The sequence below is a fragment of the Peromyscus maniculatus genome, chromosome 22, assembly GCF_049852395.1.
Source record: "Peromyscus maniculatus bairdii isolate BWxNUB_F1_BW_parent chromosome 22, HU_Pman_BW_mat_3.1, whole genome shotgun sequence".
Lineage (NCBI taxonomy): Eukaryota > Metazoa > Chordata > Mammalia > Rodentia > Cricetidae > Peromyscus > Peromyscus maniculatus.
In genome coordinates this window covers 9,283,712-9,295,969 of record NC_134873.1, presented here as the reverse complement: position 1 = coordinate 9,295,969, position 12,258 = coordinate 9,283,712, and the positions used below count along the sequence as shown (strand labels likewise).

The 12,258-nt window shown below is 55.6% G+C and overlaps 1 protein-coding gene across 2 annotated transcripts in view; it reads left to right on the top strand.

Annotated features, from left to right (window-relative positions):
• The window catches only part of Mllt1 (MLLT1 super elongation complex subunit), a 42,008-nt gene that overhangs the window by 16,542 nt on the left and 13,208 nt on the right, over nt 1-12,258 (top strand). For both annotated transcript variants that reach the window (XM_076559803.1, XM_076559802.1), the window contains exon 4: nt 11,974-12,117. In XM_076559803.1, coding sequence (XP_076415918.1) covers nt 11,974-12,117 — 144 coding nt within the window. The remainder of the gene's footprint in view (nt 1-11,973; nt 12,118-12,258) is intronic.

Here is a 12,258-nt window from a genome sequence, read left to right as displayed (position 1 = left end):
CGCGGTTCCGGTCCTTCAGCGGCCCACGGCACCCAGGCTTTCCCGAGTTTTCACTTCTGTGTGCTGGGGACCTGTGCTATGCCAGTTGTTTTCCTCTGTGTTTCTTATAATTATTTACTCTGTGTGTGTGTGTGTGTGTGTGTGTGTGTGTGTGTGTGTGTGTGTGTGTGTGTGTGTGCATGCATGCGTGCGTGTACACACACTCGAGAGTGAGGCGCACACACACTGGAGGCCAGAAGACAGCTCGTGAGAACTGGGTTCTCCTTTTACGGGGGCTTTGGGATTGAACTCAGGTCTTCAGTGGAGCATCAAGTGCTTTGGCCCAGTGAGCCTTCCCTCTTACGGGCTCTCTCAGATGTTTTGAGGTCTATGATGTCTTGTAGACCCCTTGAAAGGTGGCACGGTAGATTGTTTTCCTGAGGTGTGTATGTGGGTATGTTTACACGTGTGCACACGGAGGCCAGAGAGTGTCTTCAGAGTCTCAGGCTCCCCGCCTGACCTTGTGAGAACAGGGTTTCTCACTGACTTGGCTGCAGTGAGCTCCAGGCATTGCTGTATGTCTCCCAGTTCCAGGACTACAGATCACCCTCGGGAGCGAACTCAGCCTTATGCTTGTGAGTAAAAACTTCAACAGTGGAGCCACCTGCCCAGCCCCGATGCTCAGTGCGAGCACCACACTTCCTTCTGTTGGAAAAGGCCTCTGCTGCTCTGTCCCCCTGAGGCCCCAAGTCTTGGGTCCTTGTTTATACCAGGCCTGCAGGAGATTTGAGAATGGCAACAAACCATTCTGTTGGCAAGGATCTCTGGGGACAGACAGGCTCAGGTGTGTTGCCTCATGGGAGTGAGTGCCATTTCAGTGGATTGCAAGCACACAGAGTCTCAGCCATCCATGGCATCAAGGATGGAGCCAACGTCATGAGTTCCTTCCTCCAGCCCTCAGTGATTGAGCAGCGGGATGCACACAGCAGTCCTTCCTGCTGTGCTCTAGGCATGGGCCAGGGGACTGTCACCTTCCCTGGGGCAGCTGAACCACTTCTGGGCTGACAGGCTCCCGTGTCTAGAGTCTCAAGGGCTGTTTGTAGTCCCCTGTGCTCAGAGGCCTTGTGTCCCTGACACCTCTGGGCCTCTGCCTGCCTGGCCAAGCATGTGGGCCAGTGGGGCTCTGGTTCTTTCAATGGTAAATTTTTTTTTCTTGGGTTTTTTTTTTTTTTTTTTTGGTTTTCGAGACAGGGTTTCTCTGTGTAGCTTTGCACCTTTCCTGGAACTCACTCTGTAGACCATGCTGGCCTCGAACTCACAGACATCCGCCTGCCTCTGCCTCCCGAGTGCTGGGATTAAAGGCGTGCGCCACCCCCACCCGGCTGGGCTCTGGTTCTTAAGGCATTGCTCCTAACCCTAGCCACCCACAGCCCTTTGCAGTTCTCATGGAGCCTGCTGTGCTGATGACAGCGAGGGCGTATGGTGACCAGGCCATGCCCTGGCAAGCACGGCGTTCTGAGCATAGGCAGGCTCTTGGTCGCTACCCAGGCCAGCACTTCAGCTCTGTGGCCATCAGTCCCCTCTACTCCCCCAGTAGTCGGAATCCGATGGCTGCTGGAGGATAGAGCGGTCTGGCTTTCTGAGTGCAAGGCCCTAGTCGGCTAGGGTGTCCGTGTGTCCTTACGTGCTGCTGGTGTTCTCAGTTCCCGGGGTGGGCAGTGTGGAGTTCCTGGACTGGGAGGCTCCTGCAGTGGCCCGGGTGGAGCCTGTTTCCCCTGTTGCTGTCCCGCAGTCCTATCTGAGGCACATCCTCGGGCGGGGCTTCACCCCTGTCCTGCTGTCTTGGACCTTTTAAAGGAGAGTCACACTCACGGTGTTTCTTAGTTGCTTTGGCCATGGTGGGTTGAACCGGAGCCACTGGTCTGCACCGAGCACATTCCTGGCCTTCAGAGCAGAGCTGTGCCCTTACCCAGCTGGTCAAGTGTGTCAGCAGGATGGGGTGGGTGGGCTGCACCATGAGCTTGCTTTCTGCCTCTCATGCTCCTCAGGAAGGGACTCTGAAGCATTGGTTCGTGCTGGTAGATGCTGGTGGAAGGACGACAGGGACCTGGGAGGAGGGGGGGAGCCTGGGAAGAGTGGGGTTCTGGCTTCACCCTCTGAGCAGCTCCTTCATGTCCCATGGTGGCTGCACCATTTTGCTTTTCACATGTGGTGAGACTTCCTGTGTCAGTGTGGCGTCAGCCACGCCTGCTTTGTGTAAACTATGGCCATTCCCATGGAGGTTGGATGGATTCTCTGTTGAGGTTCTTGCCATTCCCTGTTGGCTTACAGTGGCTGGCATCTTCTGGTCACTGGCCACTTCTCTTCAGAGAACACGCCCGCTCTCAGATTTGCTGCTGCTGCTGCTGTGTTGTAGAAGCTCTGTGTGTTCTGGCCAGGTGAGACCGGCAGGTGTCGTCCTTCTGTCCACAGTTGTTTTCTTACTTGTGTCCTCATGTACAAAGACCTCACATTTTTAGGAAATTCAGTAATCTGGTTTTCCCTTTTTTGGTTTTTCGAGACAGGGCTTCTTTTCTGAGTTCAAGACCAGGCTGACTTTGAATTCAGAGATTCACCTGCCTCTGCCTCCCGAGTGCTGGGATTAAAGGTGTGTGCCACCAACGCCCGGCATGGTTTTTCCTTTTTTGTACATGACTGTGGTATCAAATCTGTGACTCAGTTGTTGTCTGAAGTCATAGAGGCTGTCTTAGTTAGGGTTTCTATTGCTTTGATGAAACACCATGACCAATGCAAATTGGGAAGGAAGGGGTTTTTTCAACTTACACTTCCACATTGTTGTTCCTCACTGAAGGAAGTCAGGACAGGAACTCACTCGGGGCAGGAACCTGGAGGCAGGAGCTGATGCAGAGGCCATGGAGGGTGCTGTTTACTGTCTTGCTCCCCCTGGCTTGCTCAGCCTGCTTTCTAATAGAACCCAGGACCAGCAGCCCAGGGATGGCACCACCCACAATGGACGGGGCCCTCCCCATTGATCACTAATTGAGAAAACACTTACAGCTGGATCTCATGGAGGCGATTCCTCAGCTGAGGCTCCCTCCTCTAATGACTCTAGTGTGTGTCAAGGTGACATGCAAAACCACCCGGTACAGAGGCCGCCCCTGGGCTCTACATAAGTTTTGTAGTTGTGGGCTAATTTGGTACTGGGGAAGGAGCCTGGGTTTCACACATGCCCGGAAATGTGTTCTGCCGTGGAGACCCTACCATCCAGGGCAGTGTGGTTTCACTCTTGTTTGTTTTTGAGACAGGATCTCACTATGTAGCCTTGGCTGGCCTGGAGCTCGCTATGTAGATCAGGCTCCAGTTGTCCTCCATTCACAGAGATGAGTCCGTCTCTGGAGCACTGGGATCCGTGGCTTGTGCCATCATGCCCAGCCTCATTTTTGTGTGTGTACATTTTATTTTGTGTGTATGCTCATTGGGGGGCCAGAGCTCAGTGTATGAAAATCCATTCTCACCTTCCACCATGTGGGTCCTGGGGATCAAACTTAGGCTTAGCAGTAAGCAGCTTTACCTCTTGGACCATCTTGCTGGACCAGTTCATTTATTTTAATACAGCCCAGGGTCTCGGCACAGGGAATGAGGCCTCCTACGGTAGGCAGGTTTCTCACTTCAGTTAACCTAATCAAGGCCATCTGCACAGGCACGTCAGAGTCCTGACTCCAGGGAACTCCGGATCTCACCGAGGAGACCGTTAGATGAGCCGCCACGGCCTCACACCTGCGGCTTCAGTGGATGCCTTAGTGCCGTAGCTTAGGTGTGCGTGCTTTCCCATGTACCCGCCCGTCAGCTGCAGTCGGCTTGTCGTTGCTCTAGTGAGCACTTCCAGCATTGGGACCGTGGGATCCTCATCTCACTCCTGGCTTTAGGGGCGGTTCCAGTTATTACCGGGAGTGGGTGCCCACTAAGGGTCTATTGTAAATAGCCATTATTGGGTTAAGGAAGTCTAGTTCTAAAACTGAAAAACAAACAAAAACTTTTCCTGCCCACAGTGTAGCTCAGGGTTTGCACACGTGACCCTGTGCGGTGTCTGCACAGCACCGGTGGGTGTGCACTGGTGGGTGTGCAGGGGCCTCGGCAGCTTCTGTGTCAGTTCAGATAGCTGTGCCCTGACCACTGAGGAGGTGGCAGGGACTAGCAGAGCTTTCCTGTGTCACACCTGCCCTGCCTTCCTGTGCAGTCCTCTTTCGTGATGAAGGGGATTCAGTTTTGTCAAAGGCTCTTTTTCTGCCACTGTTGAGAAAACCACGAGGCTGCTCCCTTCCTGTCTCCAACGCACCACCACGGGCAGCTGTGTGCGCTCTGCCTTGCCCCTGGCCTCACCCTGGGTCTGTGATGTACACCGTCTCACAGCTTGAGTCCGCTTGCTCTCCTAGGGGTTTTCCAGGGTGTTTGGATCTGTGTTGACAGGCAGTGTTGGTCGGTGGCTTCCTGTGGTGTCCTTGGTTTCTGTATAGGTTGATGCCAGCCACATAGACTGTGTTAGGGAATGGCCGCCCTTATTCTCACCCTGCGGACCTCAGTAGGATGGGCTGTTATCTTTGTGTGTTCAGTAGGGTGTGCCAAGGAGGCTTTGTGATCCTAGAGCCCTGTCTGTCTGTGGCAGGATATGTTTAGACCCAAGCTGGTCTAAAATCCACTGTCTTCCTGCCTCAGCCTGCCCAGAGATACAGGGGTCACCTCTGGCCTGTTGTTTCCAGGCAGTTCCTGACAGCTGCCCGAGTCTCTTGTGTGTGGTGGATCTTTTGAGGATCTCTATTTTTTTGTGTGTGTGTGTGTGTGGGGCACATGTCATGTGTTTGAGTGTTTGCTTGCATGTCTGAGCACAGCATGTGTGCCTGGTGCCCAAGGTGGCCAGAAGAGGGTGTTGGATCCCCTGGGCCTGGAGGCTGATGGGTCCTGGAACCAAAGCTGGATCCTCTGAAGGAGTAGCGGCACTCTAGCTGCCGAGCTGGCTCTCTTCTGGGCTGCCGGCTTTGCTGTAGAAAGATGCCTGTTTTCTCCAGCTGACCATCTGTCCATGCCCGTTGTTCATAGTGTGTCTGTCCCCTTAGACTTCTGCTTTACTGTGCGTGCTGTGTGGAGGCCAGAGGTCAACGTAAGTGTCTTCCTCTATCGTGCCCCACATTTTAAAAAATTATTTTACTTTATCTTTTTAAAGTAGGATTTTGTTGGCTGGGCGGTGGTGGCGCAGGCCTTTAATCCCAGTACTCGGGAGGCAGAGGCAGGCGGATCTCTGTGAGTTTGAGGCCAGCCTGGGCTACCAAGTGAGTTCCAGGAAAGGCGCAAAGCTACGCAGAGAAACCCTGTCTCGAAAAACCAAAAAAAAAAAAAAAAAAAAAAGTAGGATTTTGTTTTCTTAAGTATTTTCTTTATTTTTATGTGTATGGGTGTTTTGCCTGCATATATGTCCGTGTGCGTGCCTAGTGCCTGCGGAGGCCAGAAGAAGGCATCAGATCCCTGGAACTGGAGTTAGAGTTGTTGTGAGCCACCACGTGGGTGCTGGGAATGAAACCCGGGTCCTCTGCAAGAGCAGTTGGTGCTCAACCCCCGAGCCACTTCTCCAGCCCCTCTTTAATTTGACGCAGGGTCTCTCACTCACTGAACCTGGAGCTCGCTGGTGGCTGGACAGGCTGGACAGGCTGATGGACGACAAGCCCCAGGGCCCTCCTGTCTATACTTCTCCTTGGCTGAGGTTACAGGCATGTTCCGCCATGTCTGGCTCACACAGGGGCTGGAGATCTGCATTCGAATCTCTGTGCTTGTGGGACAGGCACTTTACCTACCCTCCACCATGCTGACATTTCCTAGTTGTCTGTGATTTGGGTTGTTTGTATGATCTGTTTTAAGAAGCTATCTTATGTTTTTTCTTTGTATTTTATGTGCAAGTGTGTGTGCCTGTGCCTGAGTGTATATGTAGGCACCATGTATACAGAACCTGCAGGCATCAGAAGCCAGCGCTGGGTCACGTGAGTGCTCTCACCGGCCTGCTGTGCTGTTTCCTGGCAGGTTTCTCCAATCTGCCACAGGCCGGTTAAATGTCATCAGACAAACCAGTTGGGACTGAATTATCCCTCTGTCAGCTCTGCTCGAAATGTAGTTTTTCTTTTTATTCTGAGTCAAGGTCCCACTCCGTAGTCCAGGCTAGCCTGGTCTTGGCTTCCTTTTTTTATTCTGAATCAAGGTCTTACTCCATAGCCCAGGCTAGCCTGGTCCTGCCATCCTTCCCCCCTCAGCCTCCTGCACACTGGCATGACAGGCACTACCCTGTGCCCAGCTTCCTGGCGACTCTTGTCTGAGTCTGCTTGCTGAGGAGTGTGTCCCATGGTTTCAGCCTGGCCTGAGGTTCCCCGGCCTCTGCCCTGACTCCATGGAGGGCTGGCAGGCCTTCTTCCTGGGGTCCCACGGCATCTCCCTGTGCTGTGCTGAAGTCTGCGCTGCCCTGGGAGCTGCTTCTCGTGTTGCGGTTCAGAGCGCAGCTCCACGTTCCATCTCCACCTCACAGTCCCCTGCCCCTGCCCAGGGGACCTCGGGCCAGGGTTGTGCCCTGTGTCCCTGTGTGCATGCTCTTCTTGGGGACTGAACCAGGAAAGCCTTTCTCACGGCCACATTGATCTCTGGTTAGTTCTGAGGTAGTCGTCCCGTGCTGCCAGCCACACGCCAGCCCAGTGAGTCCCCGTCCTGGTTTTGGCTGTGCGCCCGGAGGCTGGTTGGTCTGACAGTGAGGACGGGCAGTGTCGTCCCATCTGTCCTCAGGTCTCCCAGGTCTAGTGAGGGCACTGTCCGCAGTCCCACTCAAGGAGTCACATACTCACCGCAGTTGCACACTGTATAGGGCCCACATGTTGGGTCTGTTGAAATCACCCTGGCAACCTCTCATCTGTTCTCGGTCTCCCAGCAGTGGTGTGAGAAGCCCTTGGCTCTGCCTTTGCTGTGTGTGGGTCTGGGCCTGGCTTGGCAGTGGATGCCATCGTGAACACTTGCCACTGGGCTCCAGTTTACCAGGGCAAGATGTCGGTGAGCTGTGGTACTCTAGGCTCCCAGACCTTACATAGGTGTGCTCTGACTCCCTTCTTCGTTGAGGGAATTCCCAGCATGGCATCCCCCACCTGAGCTGTGCACAGTGCCGTGCCCGTGGCTGTCCTCACTGCCCTGCTCTCTCAGTGTCCCTCAGTGACCACCAGTCCTTCTTCCTCCTGTCTGTTGGCTTTATTTTGGCTCAGGGCTTTGTGCGCACTGACTGTCCTCAAGTTCTGTGTGGCCGAGGATGACTGAGCTCTCCTCATGCGTGTGCCCTGTGCTCGCTTGGATTCATCAATTTGCTCTCTTTTCTGAAAGATTGTTTATTTTTGTTTCATGTGCATGAGTGTTTGCCTGTGTGTCTATCTGTGTACCATGTGCGTGCCTGTGCCTGTGCCTGTACAGACCAGAAGAGGGTGTTTGGTTCCTTGGAGGTGGAGTTAGTTATCAGGCAGTTTTGTGTCATGATGTGGGTGCTGGGAACAAGTGCTCCAGGTGGTGGGTCCCTAAACTGTCTCAGGATGCTCCCCCTATCACCCGGGGCCCTCTGACCTTCCACAGTGTCTGCTGCTGTTGAGGTCTTCCTCTTGCTGTTACTTCACTGGCTCCACACACCCAAGGGCCTCCCGGCCTCCGGTCTCTTGTCCTGTCTTCCTTCAGGGTGGAGCACACTTCTCGCTGGCTGCAGCAGGAGTGGGTGCTGGTGCACATTGCGGGGGGGGGGGGGGGGGGGGGGGCGCTAGAGGGAGCGCTTTCTCACCAGGTCTCTGGGAAGGCCCTGTGGGTGTGGGCAGTGAAGCGTAGCTGTAGCTACATGTGGCTTGGCGCTCGGACCAGATGCCACTGGGGCTCAGACAGTCCCTGATGCTTTGGAGACCTGGGCACATAGCAAAGCCTGGTGGCACAGGCAGCCCCAGGGGAGGGCAAGAGAAGAGCCCATAGGACACAGAGGGTGCCCAAGAGCGATGAGGAGACCGTGACAGAGCTGGGGTATGCGTGAGCAGTTGGGAGGAGAGAACCGTTGAGAGTCTGCACACGTGGAGAGAGGTCTGCCAGCTGTGGGCTCGTCTGCAGGCCTTTTCCTGCTCCCAGAGGCTTTGGACGGGAGCCCTGGCAGCGCACCAGCTCAGAGTGTGTCCTGTGAACAGTCCACTGCGTGTCTGCAGGAGATAAGACTGTGACACCTCATCAGAGTCGAGTCTGCAGACCTGCGCTGCAGCAGCCTTAGCGTCTCGTGCACGCGCTTCCTGGTGCCTCGTAGATGGCCAGTGTGTCTGATGTGGGGGCTGAGGGTAGAACCCAGGGCCTCTCACATGCCCTGCTATTGAGCCTCACGCAGCCCAGGTGTGTGTGTTTGTGTCTGTCTGTCTGTCTGTGTCTGTCTCTCTCTGTGTGTCTGCTTGTCTCTGTGTTTGTGTGTCTTTCTGTACGGTTTTCCCTCTTCGTGTATATGTATTTTACTAGTCTGTTTTGCTCAGGATTTAAATCAGCAATCAGGACAGGCCTGGCTCTTTGGCTGGGTCTCAGAGCCTCTTTCAGTCTTCCTCTCCCTCCTCCCCTCCCCTCCCCACCACCTCCCCCCCTCGTTCACTCTCCCTCTCAGCATTGAGTGATGTGGCTTGTCGTGCAAGGGCATGATGCTGAGGAAGGCCCGGTTGTAGCATCTCTTGTGAATTTACCGGACTGCTGACTGCGAGTCTGTGGACCCTAGGCTCGCCGCACACCGGGGTCTTCATGGTGGCTGCTGTTCTCTCACACCAGGGTGGAAAATGGGTTCGGGTGCTTGGGCCAGCCTGGCCCAGAGCCCTTCCTCTTGAGCTGTGTGGACTCCTGGCCTCCTTGGCACCAGCACTGGTCCGGCCAGTTGGGCAGCATTGCAGTTGACTGAAGCTGAGAGGTGCTGGCTCCCTGCCCACTGTGGCGAGTACAGGTGGCCGCGGTGCACGCCCGGGAGGCTGTGGTCAGGCTGCCTGGAGTGAGGCAGCCTGGGGACTGGCTGACGTGACTGGACCTTAGCCTCGGGGGGCCGGTTCACACACTGCTGGCCCTCTGTCCTGGAGTATAGATAGGCACATCTCCCCCTCTCAGATGCTGCGTCTCCCTCTGTCCTCCCCACCTGTCTGTCCTGAGTCAGCGCGGTGACTAACGTGGTAACGCGTCCCAGGCTGTTCTCCCTGTTCCTACATGGAGACCAGGGCTCAGCCGGGAAGGAACTTGCCACACTGGCATGTGGACTTGAGCACCCTCAGGAAAAGTTGTGGGGCATGTGTCTGTAATCCCTGTGCTAGGGATGGAGACCAAGGAATCCTTGGGACGCAGGGACCAGCCAGCTGATAATTGGTAAGTTCCAGATTCAGTAAGACCCTGCCTCATAAAATAGGGTGCAGAGCAACTGAGGAAAACATTGATTTTACACACCCATGTATGTGTGTGTGCATGCATGCACACACGCCCAAGAACTTAGCCCTTTCCCCTTAGAGTCCTTGCTTGCCCTGTTGGGCCAGCTCTGCACAGCCCTTCCAGGCACTTCCCGAGAGCGGCAGCAGGGACGGTGGGTGCAGTTGGCGTGGTCCTCCTGTTGGTGACTAGACGGGTGGTTCGTCCTCTTCCCTCTTCCCGGCGCTGCCTCTGAGCCCCACGCAGCCGTCCAGGCCCTCCGTCAGCTATCCTTCCCCCTGCCGAACACCCAAGGTGCCCAGTTGGTACTGTCCAGTCCCACTCACATGGGGTGCTGGTTCATCTAGTGCTGGGCACTAGTTCCTGAGGCTTGATGGACCCCAGGGCACTGTCAGAGCTCACATCTGTGCTGTTGGCCAGCTGGCTGGGCCCAGATCCTGTGTGCACAGTGGCAACAACCCCTCTTGTGTTCTCCCTGGGCCTGCTCTTGTTTCCCGGGCTACGTCCATTTTGTAGGGAATTCAGGGCGAGTGCCAGGTCATCTCCACAGCGAAGACGGGGGCGGGGGGGGGGGGGGGATATGTGAATGGAGTGATGTCTGAGATCCTGTTAGGGGTGGCCAGGTGAGGGAGCCACTGTGAGATGCTGGCTTCTTGTAGAGGTGGCCAGACCACCTGTTGCACCTGTTCTAGCCTGTCCTGTCTTCTGCTTTGTGTTGTGGCCAGAACAAGGGCAGGGGGGCAGTACCCATTCATCTAGGCCAGCCTCCTGTCTGTTCCTCAGGCTATGCAGAAACCCATGTCTGAGTTTGGGGTCCCCGCCCTCACGGTTACCCTCACCCCCTATTGCCCTTCACTCACAACTCTTAGAGACCCGTCCAGTGTCAGTTTTGCCATTAGATGAATAAGGACACCCAGGGGCCACTCTGCTGCTGTGTTAGGGTGGCACATAGCTGGCTGAGTCCCTGCTATGAGTCACCCTGGGTTCCCAGAGCTTACACAGCTGCCATTGAGCAAACTGTGACCCACACATCCCTGGGAAGCCAGGGCGACCCTGTCCCCTTCCCTCACTTACTAGAGGAGCTCTTGGCAGGCTGGAGCCATGGCTGCCAGAAACAGGGCCACACTGGACTGGTCCTGGCTTTCTGTGTATGGTTGGTTGTTTGGTAGGATAGCTTTTGCTTTCTTGGGAGTTGAGTCTGTTGTAAATCTCATGGGTTAGCTGATGGAAAGCTCACTGTGCTTCAGTGGGTGTTAACGTTCCAGCTGCTGTCATATCTGGGAGTGGGCCCAAAGGCCTCCTGTCACTCAGAGAGGACTGGTCCTCCCTCCATCAGGGATGTTGAAGTAGCTGTGCTCTCCCGCTAAGACATCCACAGAAGGAATCAGAGGGAGAGAGAGGGGCTCTTGAGCCTGGCCATCACACACCCAAGGATGCCCAGCACCTGGGACTGTTGGCTGACTAGACACTCCCCACCATGGGTGGGATGGGAGACCAGAGCCTCTGGTGTTCAGCGTGGAGGTGTCCACCCTGCATGCCCAGTGCTCGGCAGCTATGGTGATGACCACTTCCCAGCAGCCGTGAATGGCTGCAGCAGTTACAGCTCCCAAGTGGGCCTTGGGCATCTTGGATGTCAGGCCCCCTAGCTTACAGCTACCAGTGTCACAGGGCTTGGTCTTCAGGTCTCAGCAGCCTCTGGAACTTGTAGGGACCAGGACCGTCCCTGGTTTCTTGTCCCTGCTCCCATCTCCTCCCCTCTTGTGGGTCCTCAGGCTTGCACGGTCAAGTGCCTGTCCCCGCTGAGCCCGTTCCTGCCGAGCCGCCTTCTGGTTGCAGGGTGAGGTGGGGGGTTCATCTCCATTTTCCTTCATGCTGCTGTCTGGTTGAAGAGGTGGTTTGCCTCCGTGGAACTGTCCTGACACCCATGTCACAAGTCAGTTGTCTGCCCTGGGGATGGGGATGGGGATGGGGATGGTAATGCTCATGCTCTCCTCATCCCAGTACTCAGGAGGTGGAATCAGGAGCATTGGGAGTTCAAGGCCACCCTGGACTGTAGTTTGTTTACACAGCATCACCTGGCAGCAGGGCGTCTAGTCACCCTGAGAACGGTTCCTCGTGGCTGCTACACCACTGCACACAAAGCCTCTGGGTTTTGGTTTCTGTGGTGGTTCCCGAGGACCTCCTATGGTAAAACCATGTGATCTGACCTCCGCTCCTGCTCAGCTTACAGGGTGGCCCTGGAGTGGGAGCAGGTCTAGGTTGAGACCTAGTAGTATGTATTTGGGGAGACAAAGGAAAGAGCCGGAAGTGCCGTGCTGTATGAGGCTTGAGGAAGAGCAGCCTCTGGTGCTCTGCACATTGATGGGCATCCCAGAGGCTCTGCGCCTTCTTGGGAGTGAAGGCCCGTTGTTTCTTTTGTTTTTCGAGACGGGGGTTTCTCTGTGTAGCTTTGAAGCCTGTCCTGTACAGTGCTCTGGCTTCCTGCTCACTGGTGATGGACTTCCATGTTCTGTGTTCTAGGAGGAGCCGAGGAAGGTCTGCTTCACCTACGACCTGTTCCTCAATCTGGAGGGCAACCCTCCTGTCAACCACCTGCGCTGTGAGAAGCTCACCTTCAACAACCCTACCACCGAGTTCCGCTGCAAGCTGCTCATGGCTGGCGGGGTGAGTGTGCCTGCCCACCACCTCTGCTCTGTGCTTGCTGGCTGCTGGTATGGCTGGGCCTGGGGGGCCCTGCACTGGTGGGACCCGCAGCAGCCCGAGGACGTGGAGGGGTCCGTGGACAAGGGCAGACAACTACCGCTG